This window comes from Canis lupus, chromosome 22, assembly GCF_048164855.1.
Source record: "Canis lupus baileyi chromosome 22, mCanLup2.hap1, whole genome shotgun sequence".
NCBI lineage: Eukaryota > Metazoa > Chordata > Mammalia > Carnivora > Canidae > Canis > Canis lupus.
This window is the reverse complement of record NC_132859.1, coordinates 15,637,448-15,655,057: the sequence shown is the minus strand read 5'-3', so window position 1 is coordinate 15,655,057 and position 17,610 is coordinate 15,637,448. Positions and strand designations below refer to the sequence as shown.

The 17,610-nt window shown below is 42.2% G+C and overlaps 1 protein-coding gene and 1 long non-coding RNA gene across 4 annotated transcripts in view; one reads left to right on the top strand and one right to left on the bottom strand.

The window, feature by feature from the left end:
• The window catches only part of LOC140613937 (uncharacterized), a 143,482-nt gene extending 139,390 nt beyond the window's left edge, over positions 1 to 4,092 (bottom strand). The window contains exon 1 of one of the 2 annotated variants that reach the window (XR_012014869.1): positions 3,738 to 4,092. This is a non-coding gene — a long non-coding RNA (uncharacterized lncRNA). The remainder of the gene's footprint in view (positions 1 to 3,737) is intronic. The other variant, XR_012014870.1, reaches the window with a different exon arrangement.
• Positions 4,093 to 7,583: 3,491 nt separating this feature from the next.
• Positions 7,584 to 17,610, top strand: part of SLC25A36 (solute carrier family 25 member 36) — a 36,955-nt gene continuing 26,928 nt past the window's right edge. Inside the window, exon 1 of one of the 2 annotated variants that reach the window (XM_072792500.1) lies at positions 7,584 to 7,830. In XM_072792500.1, the coding sequence (XP_072648601.1) occupies positions 7,790 to 7,830 (41 nt within the window). In that variant the 5' untranslated portion in view covers positions 7,584 to 7,789. Of the gene's footprint in view, positions 7,831 to 8,516; positions 15,167 to 17,610 lie in introns of those variants that run through there. The other variant, XM_072792501.1, reaches the window with a different exon arrangement.

The window sequence follows — 17,610 nt, the reverse complement described above, 5'->3', positions numbered from 1 at the left end:
GAGATCCAGGAAACAGGTAGGGAGCTGCGTAACACCAGGATGAAAATGGTGCAGCCAACAGAGCAACTAGTTCCTGTTGGGGCAGGAAGATGAAAGATTCCAGGAGGGAAGTCTTCAAGGAGGCAAAAAAATGGAGTTGCAAGGTATGATATTTAAACATTTAGAACTAAGATGTCTAGGCCATCAACAGATGTGATGTAGTATGTGGAAAAAATTAATGATAGTAATGATAGGTATAGAAAATTAAACCGATTAGAGGGAAAGTACAATTGTTAGCTCCAAGAAGAGTAAAAAGTTGTACAAGAAAAACACGTACACCATTTGACTTTGCAGTGGACAAAACTGACATAGTCACAAGAAAAATAATTGCCAGGTTAACTCAAAGACCATGATAGGTCTGGGAAGCTACAACAGGGAAAACACAGTGGGGGCGGTGGTGGGGGAAGGTGTGTGCAGAAGTAGAGAAGAGCTAAATCTGCATCTGTTATAGCAAGAGTGTTCGAAATTAATCAACCAAGAAAAGCAACATGAACTGCTATTATTGAGAAATATGGAACTAAAGAAAAAATAAGATGCTGAAAGCAGTTATCTCCAGAAGCAAAAACGAGAAGACAAAATTAAATGGGGGGTTTTTCATCATAACTTTCCAACACTTCATATTTACTTTATAACAACTATGCGTTCACATTATTTGTTTTATTGTAGTAAAATATTCAGAGCGTAACATGTACCATATTAACCATTTTTTCAGGGTATGATTTGATGCCATTAAGTGGTTTCACATTATTGTGCAACCATCACCACCATCCATCTGCAGACCTTTTCCCTCATCCCGAACTGAAATTTCATAGCCACTAAACAGTAACTCTTCAATTCTCTCTTCCTCTAGTTTCTGGTAACCACTCTTTTACTGTTTTCTCTATGAATTTGACTATTCTAGATCTCTCTTATAAGTGGGAACCATACAATAATTGTCTTTTTATGATCTTTTTTTCATTTAGCATAATGTCTTCATTATGTAGCATGTGTCAGAATTTCCCTCCCTGCAGAGGCGCCTGGCTGTCTCAGTCAATGGAGTGTCTGACTCTTGATCTTGGGGTTGTGAGTTTGAGCCTCATGTTGAGTGTAGGGATTACTCAAAAATAATATATAGATATAGATATATCATATTTTGTTTTTTCCATTGTTAATAAGAAAGCCACAGGTCCAAGATGGTGTCACTTAGACCCAGTTCCCAAATCAGGGCTAGCTACACTATCTAACTGCAGTTTCAAACTCCCCCAAGGTTGCACTTGGTGTTTGTTTTGTTTTTAATACTTGCCATTTTAATGGGTGTGAAATAATATCTCATTGTGATTTTGATTTGCATTTCCCTAACGATTAGTGATGTTGAGCATCTTTTCATGTGCTTATTGACCATTTGTCTATCTTCCTCAGAGGAATGTCTATTCAAGTCCTTTACCCTTTTCTCTTAATTGTTTGCCTTTATTACTTTGTAATAAAAACAAAGAATTAGTTAAAAGCAAGATCCTCACCCCAAGGACACCTAAAAAAGCAAGATCCAAATGCCAATAGGCAAGTTGAATTTCAAAGCAGGGGTCCTTGGTAAGGCCCTTACATGATTCTTAAATGGAAGACGGGTACTTCTATATTACCACAAATTGTTGAAGTCCCAGGCATTATCCAGACAAAACTTAAAAAGCGTGAACGCTTAACTCAAAAAAATCTACACATTTCTTTGCAAGTTGTCTTCCTCTTTCTAATACCCTTGTCCTGGAGAGTAGGAAAAATTTGGATTTGTTTTTTTGTTTTGTTTTGTTTTTTTCCTAAGCCTCCAGGGACACACTCCTGAACTGGACCCTAAAGGATGGTGTTTTCTACAAGCAAACTGTTGACTTGTTCTGGGTTAAAATCCATTTCTTTTTTTTCTTTTTTTTTTTTTAAGATTGTATTTATTTATTCATGAGAGATACACAGAGAGAGGCAAAGACACAGGCAGAGGGAGAAGCAGGCTCCATGCAGGGAGCCCGACGTGGGACCCAATCCCGGGTCTCCAGGATCATACCCTGGGCTGCAGGCGGCGCTAAACCACTGCGCCACCAGGGCTGCCCATAAAATCCATTTCTTTAACCTCCTTATCTATCTCCAACATTAGCTCTGCTCTCACTTGTGTATCTAAGTAGAACCTTTTATCCATAAATACGTTACACAGAGTGGCTGCTGGAAGTGGTGTTCAGTGCAAGATCAAACCTGAATTAGAGAGCATGAGGCCATCTGGGGCTCAGGTGTAAGAGCACACTTGTCTTCTGGGCACCACATCTTCATAAGTTCCTCCAAAACTCCCTACCCTCTGACCTCTTGTGGTAACTATAGCTAATATTCAAAATCCACCAAAAAACCGTTGAGATGGCATAGAACAGAGGATGATCTTAAAGACTCTGGAGTCAGACTACCTAGATTTTCATCACAGCTCAGCTACTTGCTAGTTGAGTCACCTTGATAAATCCTCTAACCTCTCTGCATCTCAGTTTCCTCATCTCTAGAATGTACCTCAATAAGTTCTAAAGAGGATGAACTTAAATATGTGTGATGTGCTTTCAACAATGCCTGGCACACGATGATGCTGCATAGATCAGCTCTGAGATGACTGCCATCATGGCATCGAGTTATCCAGAAGGGCAGTCACTCCACTGCTACCAATGATGTCTTCTGAGGAGTGGGATTTAGGAAGGGAGGTTGAGGAGAGGACCTTAACTTCTACTTCATGCATTCCTGTATTGTTTGAATGTATTACTTTTTATTAAAAGCAGAATAGGAAAATAAATAAACAAAATGGCATCTGGTTAAGAGAATGTAAAAGAATCCCTCCCAACTAAAATAGCTAAGAGGATACAGAAATTCAAAACAATCCTAGGGCGTCTGACTGTTAGTAGAACATGCACCTTTTGGGGTTGTAAACTTGAGCCCCACCTTGGGGATAGAGTTTACTTTAAGAAAATAATACTATCCAAACATTTAAAACTAATGTTGCCAGGACACCTGGCTGGCTCAGTTGGAGGAGCATGTGACTCTAGATCTCGGGGTCCTGAGTTTGAGCTCCAGGTGGATAGTAGAGATCACTTGTAGAGGCGGTTGAGCCTCTGTCTTTGGCTCAGGGCGTCATCCCAGAGTTCCAGGATGCAGTCTCACATCGGGCTTCCTGCAGGGAGCCTGCTTGCCCCCCCCCCCCAACCCCCATGTCTCTGCCTTCTCTCTGTCTCTCATAAATAAATAAATAAAATCTTTAAATAAATAAATAAACAAAACTTTAAAAATAATAAAACTAATGTTGCCAACGCAAAGCTTGAAACTCATGACAAATTTTCTTGAAACTCATAACAAATTTTCTGTACCTCTAAGACTAATAAAGTCGCAGTGTGCAGAAGGGTGGCATCAGTGTTTCATTTACAGTCCACTCCTCCACAAATAGCTACTATGGTCTTTTCTCTAGCCCATTAACAATTAAAATTCGAGGCCATTACCAACCAGGAAAGAGAGCAGAGTCCCCTCTCCTTCTCAGTGAGCGTATTTGTTTGTGTTGAGAGGAGCATCCAGTTGCAGCCACCCCTACTCCAGCAGTGTCTCTTCCTTGATTCCGTTTTTTAAAAACTACAACTCCCAGAAGACGCCTGGGCAGGAATCGGGGGCTGGAGGAGAAGATGTGCCTGATGCTACAGCATGGTCTCAGCTCCACTCACCTGCCATACCACCATTTTCCCGGAAAAGCGCCTGAAAGCTCAAGAAACCTTCTCTTTGTGCGGGTCTTGGAGGACGTGCTCTAGTCAATGGGAGTGAAGAAGTCTGGTTGAGAAAGAGCAGGCAAATGGCAGTGCTGTGTCACTTCAGCAAACGTGTCGGCCAACTCAACCCTGGATCTCCACAGGAACGGTGACTGACCTGGCAGCCACAGGCCAGAGCCTGCAGGGGGCAGAGTCTCCTTCCACGATGGCATCTGAAGAAAGTTCAAAAGGAAAGGGTCACCTGTGAACAGGGTTATTGCTCATAAAGGAAATAACTGTTACACATAAGAACTCTGGCTCCCTCCTGACCGTTCTAGAAGCTTCATTAAATGTAATTACTATGACATTCGCTTTGTCAAAACAGGGAGCTAGAACTATTGTCTTTTTTTTTTTTTTAAGATTTATTTAATTTATTTATTTATGATAGTCACACACACACAGAGAGAGAGAGAGAGAGGCAGAGACATATGCAGAGGGAGAAGCAGGCCCCATGCACCAGGAGCCCGACGTGGGATTCGATCTCGGGTCTCCAGGATCATGCCCTGGGCCAAAGGCAGGCGCTAAACCGCTGCGCCACCCAGGGATCCCTAGAACTATTGTCTTAAAAGGAATACATCTAAGATGGTGCACTTTGGAAACAGTTTGGCAGGTACTCAAAAGGTTAGCATAGAGTTATCCCAAGATCCAGCAATTCCACTCCCAAGTATATTACCGAGAGAATTGAAAATATATGTCTCCGCTAAATCTTGTACACAAATTTTCACGGCAGCGTTATTCACCGTAGCCCCCAAACGGAAGCAATCCAAAGAGCCATCAGGTGAGAATGGATAAACAAAATGGGGTACAGCCATACGATGGAATATTATTGTTCAGTTGTAGAAGGGAATGAAACACTGATATGTGCTACAACATGGATGAACCTTGGAAACATGCTTAGTGAGAGAAACCAGACACAAAAAGGCACGTATTGTATGATTCTATTTACATGAAAAGTTCAGATTAGGCAAATCGTCTAGAAAGATTTGAAAGTGCATTAGTGGTTACCAGAAGACAGGAGGAAAGGAGACTAGAAGTGACTGCTAGCAAATGTAGGGTTTCTTTTTGAGTGAGGAAAATGCTCTAGAATGAGATAGTGGTGATGGTTGTACAACTATGAGAACATACTAAAAAAACACTAAATTATTCACTTTAAATAGGTGGCTGATGACATATACATGATACCTCCCCCCAAACCTGCTATAAAAAAGAAAGAAATGGTCCCCAAATGCTAATGCAATGGTTTTGGGGTAATATGGCTGGATGCCAATTTTTATTTCTACTTTTCTGGTTTTGGGTGTTTGTTTGTTTTTTTCAAAATTTCCCTCCTCTAATGAGCAGCTATTATTTCACCACCTGAAGCTCTGGAATCAGACAGACTCTGCTAGATTCAAATCCAAGCTCCTCCTGAATGAACTGGTTAATCTTGAACAAGTTACTTAATTATATTCTACACCTCAGGCTCTCCATGGAAAATTGGGGGGATGACATTGCTTACCACAGTGTAGTTGTGAGAATTTAATAAGAGAATGCTGTAGAGTGCTTAGATTGGAGCCTGGCATATTAGTAAGTGCTCACGAGGTATCAGTGCCATTTTGTGTTTAACTTTTTTTTTTTTTTTTTTTTTTTTTTTTACGTAATCTCCACACCCAGCACGGAGTTGGAACTCACCACCCAGAAATCACGAGTCTCATGCTCTTCGTACTCAGCCAGTCAGGTGCCCCCTGCTACTTTTGTTATCAAGAATATGACAGTAAAATAATGCTAATTTTATTTCCATTTCTAAAATGTAAATTAGCATTTTACAGCACTGTTGCAGATGCTTTACACATTTCAATATATTTAGCCCCCACAACTACCTGGGGAAGTGGGGTACTCTTGGGCCTATTACACAGGTGAAAAATAACTGTGGCATTTGCCAGTGGCATGAAGTGTGTACGTTTTGCAGAAATTTAGGAGCACATAGAAAGCATAGAGAGCTGAGGCAATCAGGGAGGGCTCTGTGAAGAAAGTGGCCCTGCAAAGAAAGTCAGGTTCGCCCTGGATAATCCCACCTGGATGGGAAAGGGTGGTGAGGGCCTTGCAGGTGGAATGGAAGTTACCCAACAAAGAGGTGGAAAATATTAACATTTGTTCAGGGTAGGTGATAAGTACAGATTATGTGTTATATTATTTTCTGTACTTTTGTGCATCTTAAAAATAATTACTGGTACGCCTGTGTGGCTCAGTGGTTGGGCGCCTGCCTTGGGCCCAGGTCGTGATCCCAGGATCTGGGATCGAGTCCTGCATCAGGCTCCCTGCAAGGAGCCTGCTTCTCCCTCTGCCTAGGTCTCTGCCTCTCTCTCTCTCTGTGTGTCTATCATGAATAAATAAATAGGTCTTTTAAAAAAATTACTAATTAATAAAAATTAAAAATCTTGAGTCCCCATATTCTGGAGAAACAACACATTTTCTTTACCTGAGTCTTTGATGTATGCAGCTATATATATGAAACATTTGCTGGTTAGAAGAATTAGTAAATGTTCTCTTTATTCTTTGTAAAATAAACCTTGGTTTTTAAATTATCTGCCTGTCTCGTTTTACTATGCCTCAGAGTTTCTTTTTTCCATACGGATCTTACTCCTTGTCACAACTGCATATTGCACAGTAGGAACGGTCCACGATTTATTTCTCCCTTCCCTCCTGACCCCGATTTTCTATTACAAATATGGTTTGTAAACATTGTACTTATGCAAAAGCCTTTCCCACGCACGGCCTGAGGTACATACGCACTTTAAATAGGTGGTTGAGGGATCCCTGGGTGGCGCAGCGGTTTGGCGCCTGCCTTTGGCCCAGGGCGCGATCCTGGAGACCCGGGATCGAATCCCACATCAGGCTCCCGGTGCATGGAGCCTGCTTCTCCCTCTGCCTGTGTCTCTGCCTCCCTCTCTCTCTCTGTGTGACTATCATAAATAAATAAAAATTAAAAAAAATAAAAAATAAAAAAAAAAATAGGTGGTTGAGGATGAGCACTGGGTGCTATTCTATATGTTGCCAAATTGAGCACAAATAAAAGATAAATCTATAAAAATAAATAGATAAATAAATAGATAAGTGGTTTATGGCATATACATGATACCCCCCCCCAAAAAAAAAACCTGCTATAAAAAAGAAAGAAACGGTCCCCAAATGCTAGGAAGGCCATACATCCAATTCTCAAAAAATGAATCAAAGACGGGGTGAATGCAAAATCTTTGTATTCCCCTCTCAATTTTTTTGTAAACCTGAAATTGCAATTTACGAAAAAAAATTGTCAAAAAAAAAAAAAAAGAAAAGAAAAGTCAGAGCCCAGGAACGCTGGCAAACTGGGAGTGCGGCGTGTTCCTCACGTGGTCCGGGCTGGAGCGCGGGGCTCCCACCTGTCGGCCGGGCCCTGGCCCCGGCGGCCCCGCGCAGCCCCCGCGCAGCCCCCGCGCAGCCCCCGCGCAGCCCCCGCGCAGCCCCCGCGCAGCCCCCGCGGCCCCCGCGACGAGGCGCAGGAGCTCCGTGACCTACTGCCCCCGGGACACGCGCTCCGCCCCGCCCCCCGGCCGCTTCCATTGAAAAAAAAAAAAAAAAAAAAAAAAACCGCTCGGCGATCACGTGAAAGCGGCGTGCCGGCCGCATGACGTCAGCAGCGCGGCCCAATGGGAGCCTCTGTTTATGTCGGGGGTCGCCGGAATCTGCGAGGCCGGGCGCGCAGCCTCGCCCCGCCGCCCCGCCGCCCCGCCGCCGCCGCGCCGCCCTCGGGCTCTGGTCGCGAGCGCTCCGCAGGGGCGGGACGCGGCGCGGCAGCAGCGCCGCGGGGAGGGCCGCGCCGGTCGCCTTCCGCAGCCGCTCCCCCCGCGCCGTTCCCGGGGCGCCGCGCGCCTCTAGGCCGGGTCCGCCGCTGCCGGCCGCCGCGGGTGCCGGGTCCGCGTCCCCCACCAGCGCCCGGAGGACATGCGGGAGAGAGGATGACCCAGAGGGACACGCTGGTGCACCTGTTTGCCGGGGGGTACGGGCCGGGCCGGGCGGGCGGGCGGGCGGGGGGCCGGGGGGCCTGAGGCCCGCGGGGACGGTGGAGGGATGGAGCCGCGGCGGGGCCGGGCCGGGGCCGGGGGGAGGGGGGCGGGGGTGCGGGGCCGCGCGGCTCGGAGCGCGGCTGCAGGCCTCGCGGGGGCTCCGGGGCCTGGGAGCCGGCGGGAGGCGCCGAGGCCCAGGACAAAATGGGCGCCGGGGCGGCCTCCTCCCTCCCTGCCCCCTGGCGGCGCGGGCTGCGAGGCCTCCGCACGTCGCTCACGCGCGCCCGGAGCTCGGGGAGCGGCCGCCCCGCCGCCGGCTGCCAGGGTGGGCTCTAGGGGCGGGGCGGGGCGGGGCGGGGCGGCGCGCGCGGCCTTGGGGTTCTCGGGCCCCGGGAGCTCTGGGGGGCTTCCTGCCGGGGCGCTCTTCCCGGCGGCAGGATGCGGTGCCCAGCGGCAGCGCCGGGGGGTCGGACTCTCCTGCCCCCGAGGCCCCCGAGGCCCCCGAGGCCCGCTGCTCCCCGGTGCTCCAGGGCGGAGGCCCGGGGCGGGGAGGGCCGGCGCTCCGGCGGGCGGGCGGCTGCTGTGGGCCGGGCCCGGGCCCTGCGGCCTCCCGGGGGCCGGCCGAGCCTTCTCTCTCTCTCTCTCTCTCTCTCTCTCTGCCTTCCGAATTACTTGGGGGGAAATCCCAGCATTTTGGAGTTACTCATCTGTAGCACCGTAGTCCTCAAAGAAATGGCTACGGTGACTTAGGCTGAGGCTCCTTTCTGTCTACATATGACCCTATAAAGCCGCATCCCCTTAAAGGGTGCATTTTTGTTTTTAAAATCGACCACTTTTAAGACTTTATCGCCAAAGTCTGCTTTGGCCACTGCTTTCCTTGGGTTGGCGCATTCACTCAGCAAACTTTTACTGCACACGGCCATGGGCCAGCCACGGTTGTGGAGTAAAAAAAAAAAAAGAAAGAAAGAAAAAAATTCCTTTTAATCCGTCAGACCCGAGTTTAGACGAAGTTTACTTGCCGTATTTCTCGTACTTTTACCAATAATCCGTGTTTCTGATAGGTTAACCAGTCGTCTTGGCAAATTATTATTATTATTATTTTTTTGACCCATTAGCCATGTAGATGTTCTTGTAAAGACGTTAGGGAAATAATCAGGCTTTCTCCTGTAATTCCATCACAGGGTAATATCTGAAAGTGAGACTGACTGCGCATCTACGTCTTGCTGTTTTAATTTGAGCGAAAAATGGACAAAACCTGTTACTTTAACTGCTTCATTTGTAAGATGAGGAAAGTGCACTCTATGATCTCCAGGGCCCTTCCCGGGTTCTAACATTTCTATTACCCTGCATTCAAAATTCATATATCAAGTTTTGTTAAATGTAGGGGCACCTTAGCTTGACTGCACTGAATTCTCAGTTTGAATTAACATCGTCTGTCTCTTTTTTGTTATTAATATATGTAAAGGCCCTCCTTTATTAGCCTTTTCTTTAAAAGTACAAATGAAGAGTTTTTGCAGCATCTAGACAGCAATAGATGTAGGAGCCTCCCCTTCCAAAAGAACCTAGCATTTGCAGGTTAGTTAGAATATTAAATGAGGTACTCTAATGCAGGGCCTGACACGACATAGGTTATCAGCCTTGTAAAAATTCCCTTCTTTTGTATTTCTTGATTTTATATTTACATGTGGTTGCATAATTTGCAATAAAAGCTAGTTTATCTTTTTTTTCTAGTTTATCATTTTTAGAGGAATATTAGAATTAGGAAGGATGGCAAAGATTATCTGGTTCAACCCCTTAAAATATGGAAAAATACTGAGGTGTATTGATTTACACAAAGTCCAACAGCTTTCTATATGTGTAAAATGAGAGGTAAATCATCTCTACAGCTCCTTCCAGCTCTATATTATATAAAGCCCATTTTGTAGAATATCCTGGAAATCTGTATTGTAAGCATTGTGGAAATGCAGATAGTCTTTACAGATCCTTCCATCTCTGTATTATATAAAGCCAATTTTGTAGAATATGCTGGAGGTATGTATGGTTAATTTTGTGGAATGCATGTTGTGTCAGTAACATTGTTCTCAATCGAAGATGTTGAGTTCTTTTATATATGAAAGTTGCTTATTTAGGCTGTCGCTTCTGGGACATTCTTCATAAAAAAACGATTTCAGGGACGCCTGGGTGGCTCAGCGGTTTAGCGCCACCTTCAGCCCAGGGTATGATCCTGGAGACTTGGGATGGAGTCCCCCTCTCTCTGTGTCTGTCGGGAATAAAAAAATAATCTTTAAAAAAGAAAAAAACCTGGATTTCATTATCTTTTATACTGATAGAATTATATTAATTAGTATTGAGAAAAGTTATTTTTTACTTTAGCAATAATAAGTAATTACAGAAAAGGTGAGAGAGCTTCTTAATAGCTATTGTGCCTGGGTATCAGATTAAGTTATGAAAACTCAGTATACTTTAATAGAATTAAATAATCTTTCACAGTAGCATTTATTTAATCTTAGTCAAAATTGATTGAGTAGGGGGCCTTTGGATTGTTTCCCTGATGATTATAATTGTATTCAGGTATTGTATTTATCAGGATCTCAGAGAGATTTCTAATAGCAAGTCTAGTAGCTATCTTATTAAATCAGGAACATTTGCAACAGACCAGCACTGGAACTTGGGTCTGGGTGACATGCGTAATTTATGCTTTCTTTAAGATACTCTTTGTTCCCATTATGTTTTTTGCCAGAATTAATATTCACAGTTTAGAAGGTCATTGGTTAGGTCAGTTGAGTTGCGAAGGCAGTTCATGACAACCTGCAAAAAGGACGTAAGATTTAATTTAAGCTATATTTTCAATAAAACTGTGTGTATATTAAATTCTTTAATAGAACTATATATTGTGTAGTTATTGTGCCAGCCATCCACCAAGAGGCAGTTTGCTTTTTTTTTTTTTTTTTTTTTTTTTGAGGGAGAGATTGTCTCAAATAGGAGGAATAAACCTTAGAAACTGTCCTTTCTAGATTTTTGATGTTAAAGATTTTATTTATTTATTCATGAGAGACACAGAGAGAGAAAGGGAGGTAGAGACACAGGCAGAGGGAGAAGCAGGCTCCATTCAGGGAGCCAGACGTGGGACTCAATCCCAGGTCTCCAGGATGACACCCTGGGCTGCGGGCGGCGCTAAACCACTGCGCCACCAGGGCTGCCCCAAGACTTTTGATGTTATACAATAATGAGCTTGTATGCTTTTAGGTACCAAACTTGGCTATTCTTTCTTGGAATTCTTTGCCAATTAAAGCACTTAAATCAAGTGATTTTGAACAGTAATTTTTTCATATAACAATAAAGCTCCAACGTACTACTTTATCATTTTTTATTATTATTATTCATGAGAGACACAGAGAGAGACAGAGAGGCAGAGACACAGGCAGAGGGAGAAGCAGGCTCCATGCGGGGACCCCGATATGGGACTCCATCCTGGGACTCCAGGTCATGCCCTGAGCCAAAGGCAGACGCTTAGCCGCTGAGCCACCGAGGCGTCCCACTACTTTGTTATTAGTAGCAAATTACATTGGTGTAATTACAGTTACAACTGACCTTAACTCATTGGCCACATCACTGGGTCAGAGAGACTCAGGAGCAGTTAGAAAAGAAAGTGAAGACCTGGATAAGTGTACATAGTGAAATGATAATGACAACATTTGACATAGTTATCATTTTTTATATGTGAGAGCACCTGAAATCTACTCTTAACAATATTCCAGTGTTCAATACAGTAGTATTAATTTTAGTCATTATGCTATACGTTAGAACTTTAGACTTGTTCATCCTACATAACTAAATTTGTAGTGTTGACTGGTACCTTCCCATTTCCCACACCTTTTTGCCCCTGCTATACCCACCTTTTATGCTTCTCTGCTATTTGACTTCAGATTTCACATTTAAGTGAGGTCATGTAGTTTGTTTTTGTTTTTGTTTTCTCTGTCAGGCTTTTTTCACTTAGCATAATGTCTTCCATGTTCTTCTATGTTGTTGCAAATGGCAGGATCTTCTGCATGGTTTTCTTGATCCTGGATTATTCTTAGCTACATTACATTCTACATTTCTATCTAATTTTTAAAAGCATTATATTGGCTGTGCAAATCCATGTTCATGAAGAGTTAGCCTATTTTATGAGTAGTAAAAAATACTTAACTCCGTATTCATTGCTAAGAAACTTTCTTTATGGGAGAATAGAATAAAACAAATAATTTTAAATGTTATGGTTTTTATGTAGAATGTTTTAAAAATAATTTCTAGTCTTTCCCATTAATTGTTTTATGGCTTGGTTGCTTAATAAAATAATTGTGCTGTCCAAAGGTCATATAGATTAACAATGAGACACATAGTATATATTTAATATATTTTATTTGTACTCACATCCCTTTAGTTGTGAAGCTTAGAATGTGTTGTCCCTTGCTTCCATCTATTAAGTAGCCTGCTGCTTTAATCTTGCCCTAAATTGACCAGTGCATAGAAGATATCTCTACTCAAGGTACTCAAGATGTATAATAATAATAATACAGAAGAGGGGTGCCTGGGTGGCTCAGTTGGTTAAACGTCCAGCTCGTGATTTTGATGCTCAGGTTGCGATCTCAGGTTTGTGAGATAAAGCCTGTGAGGCTCATTGCTGGGCGCCGAGCCTGCTTAGGATTCTCTCCCTCCTTCCCCTACACACACTGACTCACTCTCATTAAGAATTAAAGACAACAACAACAGTAAAGAACAGATTTTTCCTTTTATATCCTTCCTGGTTAAATTGCATCTAATTTAGTATAAAACATCATGCTTCAAATTGTACAGCAACCCATTAGTGGATTATGAAATCAGTTTGGTTGATTTATGACCAACGTTATAAAAATAAAAGTATTCTGTGAAATGTTTGTGCATGTGGATATATTGTGTCGATGTAAAATTTTTTTTTTTTTTGATGTAAAATATTTGTTGTGGATCGAAGTCAGAGATTTGAAAGGGAAAGAGCTGGACTAAGAATCAGCAGAGGGATCCCTGGGTGGCGCAGCGGTTTAGCGCCTGCCTTTGGCCCAGGGCGCGATCCTGGAGACCCGGGATCGAATCCCACGTCGGGCTCCCAGTGCATGGAGCCTGCTTCTCCCTCTGCCTATGTCTCTGCCTCTCTCTCTCTCTCTCTGTGTGAATATCATAAATAAATAAATAAATAAAATTTAAAAAAAAAAAAAAAAAAAAGGAATCAGCAGATTTGTGTTGTCCTTTAAATGACTGTCAACTTGGAGCAACTAATTTTCCCTGGCAGGATTTTTGTTTCCTTAATGTGCAGAATAAGGGAGTTGGGCCAAATGCAGTTTCCTACCTCCTAAATCCTGAGTTACCAAATGCTGCAGTGTTCACTCACTCATTCAGCATGAGTGCTTGCTATGTCACAGGCATTATCAGAGATTTTGGGGTTATAGTAAGTGGACATAAATTGACTTCCTGATGCTTACATTATAGCAAATATAAAGTAAATAAAATATTTAATATGTTAAATGGCAGTACGAGCTGTAGAGGAGACTAGCGCAAGGAAGGTGGATAAAGGCAGTGTGAAGGATTTTATATATGGTGATCGGAGGGGACCTCGTTAAGAAATGACAACTTTCCAAAGATAAAGAGGCAAGAATATCACAGATGAAACAGCAAGAACAGATCCTGAGGCAGGAGCGTGGTTTATGTATTACACTCTAATTAGAGTTACAGTAGAGATCAGTGGCTTAGACCAGGATAAATATGATGAGCAGTGGTCAAGATTCTAGATTTATTTTGGAGTACTGAGTCAAAGATACCTGCACATCATATACATCATTTTTTTCATGGGGTCCAGTGAGTGGGTCCCAGAAGCATGGACTACCTTTTCCATTTAAAAACCCCTGCTGGAGACGCCTGCGTGGCTCAGTGGTTGAGCGTCTGCCTTTGGCTCAGGGCATGATCCTGGAGTCCTGGGATCAAGTCCCACATCAGGCTCCCTGCATGGAACCTGCTTCTCCTCTCTCTGCCTGTGTCTCTGCCTTTATCTCTGTGTCTCTCATGAATAAATAAATAAAATCTTAAAAAAAAATTAAAAAAATTAAAAACCCTGCTGTTTAAAATTTTAAAAAGTTAAGATTTTGATTAAAATTATTTTAAAAATAAATGAGTTGTGTATGATTTTTTTTTTTAATTTTACTTATTTGACAGAGAAAGCGATAGAGAGCACAGACAGGCAAGGGGCAGAAGGAGAGGGAGAAACGGGCTCCCTGCCTGCTGAGCAGGGAGCCCAACGATGTGGAACTTGATCCCAATATCCCAGGATTATGACCTGAACCTAAGGCAGATGCTTAACTGAGCCACCCAGATACTCCTGCATATGGTATTTTTTAAAAAGCTGCTTTAAGATTTTTATTAATCAGCATTCCCCAGCTCCCCTCCCCACACATCCCCTTCCTAGTGAGAACTTCCTATATGTCTGAGCTATGTAGAATTTTCTTCAAACTTTTTCTTCTGGTAGATGCAGATTTAGTTATACTGTTTCCCCTTTCTTTCTATCTTCTCAGCATATAATTACATCACAATTTTTTGGTTAAATAGTTAATGTTACCTTATTGTGACAATATAAATGTGATTGATGTTGATCTTTTCTTCCTTGAATACCGCCCCCCGCTGGAATTAATAATTACTACACATTTAAAAATATTTGCTTAGTTATGTGAGTACTTGAATATTTAGTTTCATATGATCAGATATATTCACATCAGTATTTTATTTCCTGTAGATCTTCATCCCTTTGAACTGTTACCACCAAATCCTTTCTGGACTGGTTATTTTCTAAGCCTGACATTTCACTATTATCTTGGAATTCTTTTCTTCCTCTTTCTGGGTTATTTATTCTGTTCCTAAATTCAGTCCTCCTCTCCATTTTATTGAAATGTAATGGACAATAATATTATATTAGTTTTAGATGTACAACAAAATTATTTGGAATATTCTTTTAGATTAATCTCTTCTAGAACACATTCTTTAGTAGCTGTGTAGGAAAAGGTACAAGGTAGGAAATTACTAAATATTTCTTTGTCGGCAAGTTTCTGCTTGACAGATGTGGTATAGAATTCTAGAACCAGTGATCAGTTGTTGGGAATTCTGATGCTATTCTGACATCTCCTGTGTATGTGACCTTTTTACCTTTGTGTGGACGTTGATGGAATCTTTGTTCCCAGCATTTTAAGATTGTGGTAGCTCCACTTGGTGTAGAAATTGGTTTTTTGTTTTGGTATCTATTGATTCTACCTGTGAAACCTGACATCAGAGGTTCTTCAGTTTATGTTCTTTAGAGAATGAAGCTTCTGCCTGGGGATATAGTTTTACCCAGTGTGAGGGGGGTGGGGGAGATCCCACCTGAGTATCCCACCTTTGCTATATGGCCCCTTCTCTTTACAGTTTTTACCTCACCCCCATCTTAAATACTTAGCACTAATCCTTAGGCCTCTGAGATTCTGCAGAGCTTTTCTTTGGTATTTCCTTCTGCCAGCCGTCTTCCTCTTTGCTAAGTCAGTTACCCCTTCCTGTATGCTTCGTTGCTTGAAATTGTGGGTCTCGTTCGGTTCTCCCCTGGTTCTCTCTGTCCTGGTGGCATATTTCTTTAGACAATGAGATTTTTGACATGGAGAGGAAACAATCTGTTGTTAATACAGTTTTCATTAGTGTTTGATTCCAATAGTTTTGTTCTCTGCATCAATTCTAATTGGAGTTCACAATGCATAATAATTTTAAGTGACTTTAAGACAAAAACAGCATGAGAGATATAAGATTGTCACCCTTATGTTTACATGCATTGAATTTCATAACATCAAACTACTTCAGGACAACCTAAGTGCTTGTGTGTATACCCATTTAAACCATCCCCCCAACTCTGTATAATTTAGATCCTCATTGCTTGTTGAATTTTTTTAGATATCATTATATATCTTGTCTGTGGTCTGGCCATAAAGTATTTGTAATAGTTAATGTTGGAATTTCAGCTATTGCTATCTGTAATAGATGCTGATAACTTAAGTAGCTAATATTTATAATTTTCTATATGCCATGTCATGAGATACTTTACATGGGTCATATCATATCATCTTTACAGCAAGGCTGTTTTCCCTCAATAGGTTGTTTTTGTATAATAGGTTTATTTTCTTGTAGCCACAAGTGACTGGACAGGAATCTTGGCCTTTGTGTTAACTTTGCATTTCTGTTTTTTTAAAAATTAATTTGTTTATTTAAGCTTTTTTATTTAAGTAATCTCTACATACATTGTGGAACTCAAACCCACAACCTTAAGATCAAGAGGTGCATACTCCATTGATGAATCCAGCCAGGTGTCCTTGTTTTTTGTTTTGTTTTTAAGTAGGCTTCCTGTCCAGCACGGAACCCAGCATGGGGCTTGAACTCACAACTCTGAGATCTAGACCTGAGCTGAGATCAAGATTTAGCTTAACTGACTGAGCTGCCCAGATGTCCTGAATATCTCTGTTTTTATTTATTTTAATTATAGAAGTAATTCATGTTCATTTTGAAAACCAAGAATACATTTTTTATGTTTTATGGAATATAAAACCAAAACAGATATACATGGTTATTTTTTTTTTAATTTTTTATTTATTTATGATAGTCACACAGAGAGAGAGAGAGAGAGAGGCAGAGACACAGGCAGAGGGAGAAGCAGGCTCCATGCTCCGGGAGCCCGACGTGGGATTCGATCCCGGGTCTCCAGGATCGCGCCCTGGGCCAAAGGCAGGCGCTAAACCGCTGCGCCACCCAGGGATCCCCGATATACATGGTTATTATAAATTTTGGGCCTGTTTGATTTTTATGTTCAATTAATTTAATAAGTAAATATACTAAACAGTTTTTAAAAAGCCAGGTAAATTCAAGTTAAAAACAGGTATGGGGACGCCTGGATAGCTCAGTGGTTGAGCATCTGTCTTCGGCCCAGGGAGTGATCTCAGGATTCCCACAGGGAGCCTGCTTCTCCCTCTGCTTGTGTCTCTGCCTCTCTCTCTGTGTCTCTTATGAATGAATGAATAAATAAATATATTTTTAAAATATGATTTATTTCAAGTAAATAATTATCGTAGTATGAATACAATGTGTTTTACTCCACAGGCTGTCTTGAGTTCTGCAGCATATGCTACAGCGTCTACTGTGGTGATTCACATTTCTTGCCACTTAGGCCTCAACAATTAACAGAAACAAACTTGTGGCTTCTGTTAAGGATTTTCCTTGTGGCCTTTTATATAAAGTTGACCCTGGAACAACATGGATTTGAACTGATAGGGTTCACTTATACATGGATTTTTTAAAATAAATAACAGTACTGTAAATGTCGTTTCCTTATGGTTTTCTTAACATTTTCATAGCCTTATAGTAAGAATACAATATATAATACATATACAAAATATATGTCAACTGTTTCTGTTATTGTTAGACTTCCACTAAGCAGTAGGCTATTAGAAATTAAGTTTTTGGGGAGTCAAAAGTTATATGTGGTGGGACACCTGGGTAGCTCAGTGGTTGAGCGTCTGCCTTCAGCTCAGGGTAGGACCCCGGGATCCAGGATTGAGTCCCGCATCGGGCTTCCTGCATGGAGCCTGCTTCTCCCTCTACCTGTGTCTCTGCCTCTCTCTCTGTCTCTCTCATGAATAAGTAAATCTTAAAAAAAAAAAAAAGTTATATGTGGAATTTTGACTACGTGGAGTGGAGGTGTATGG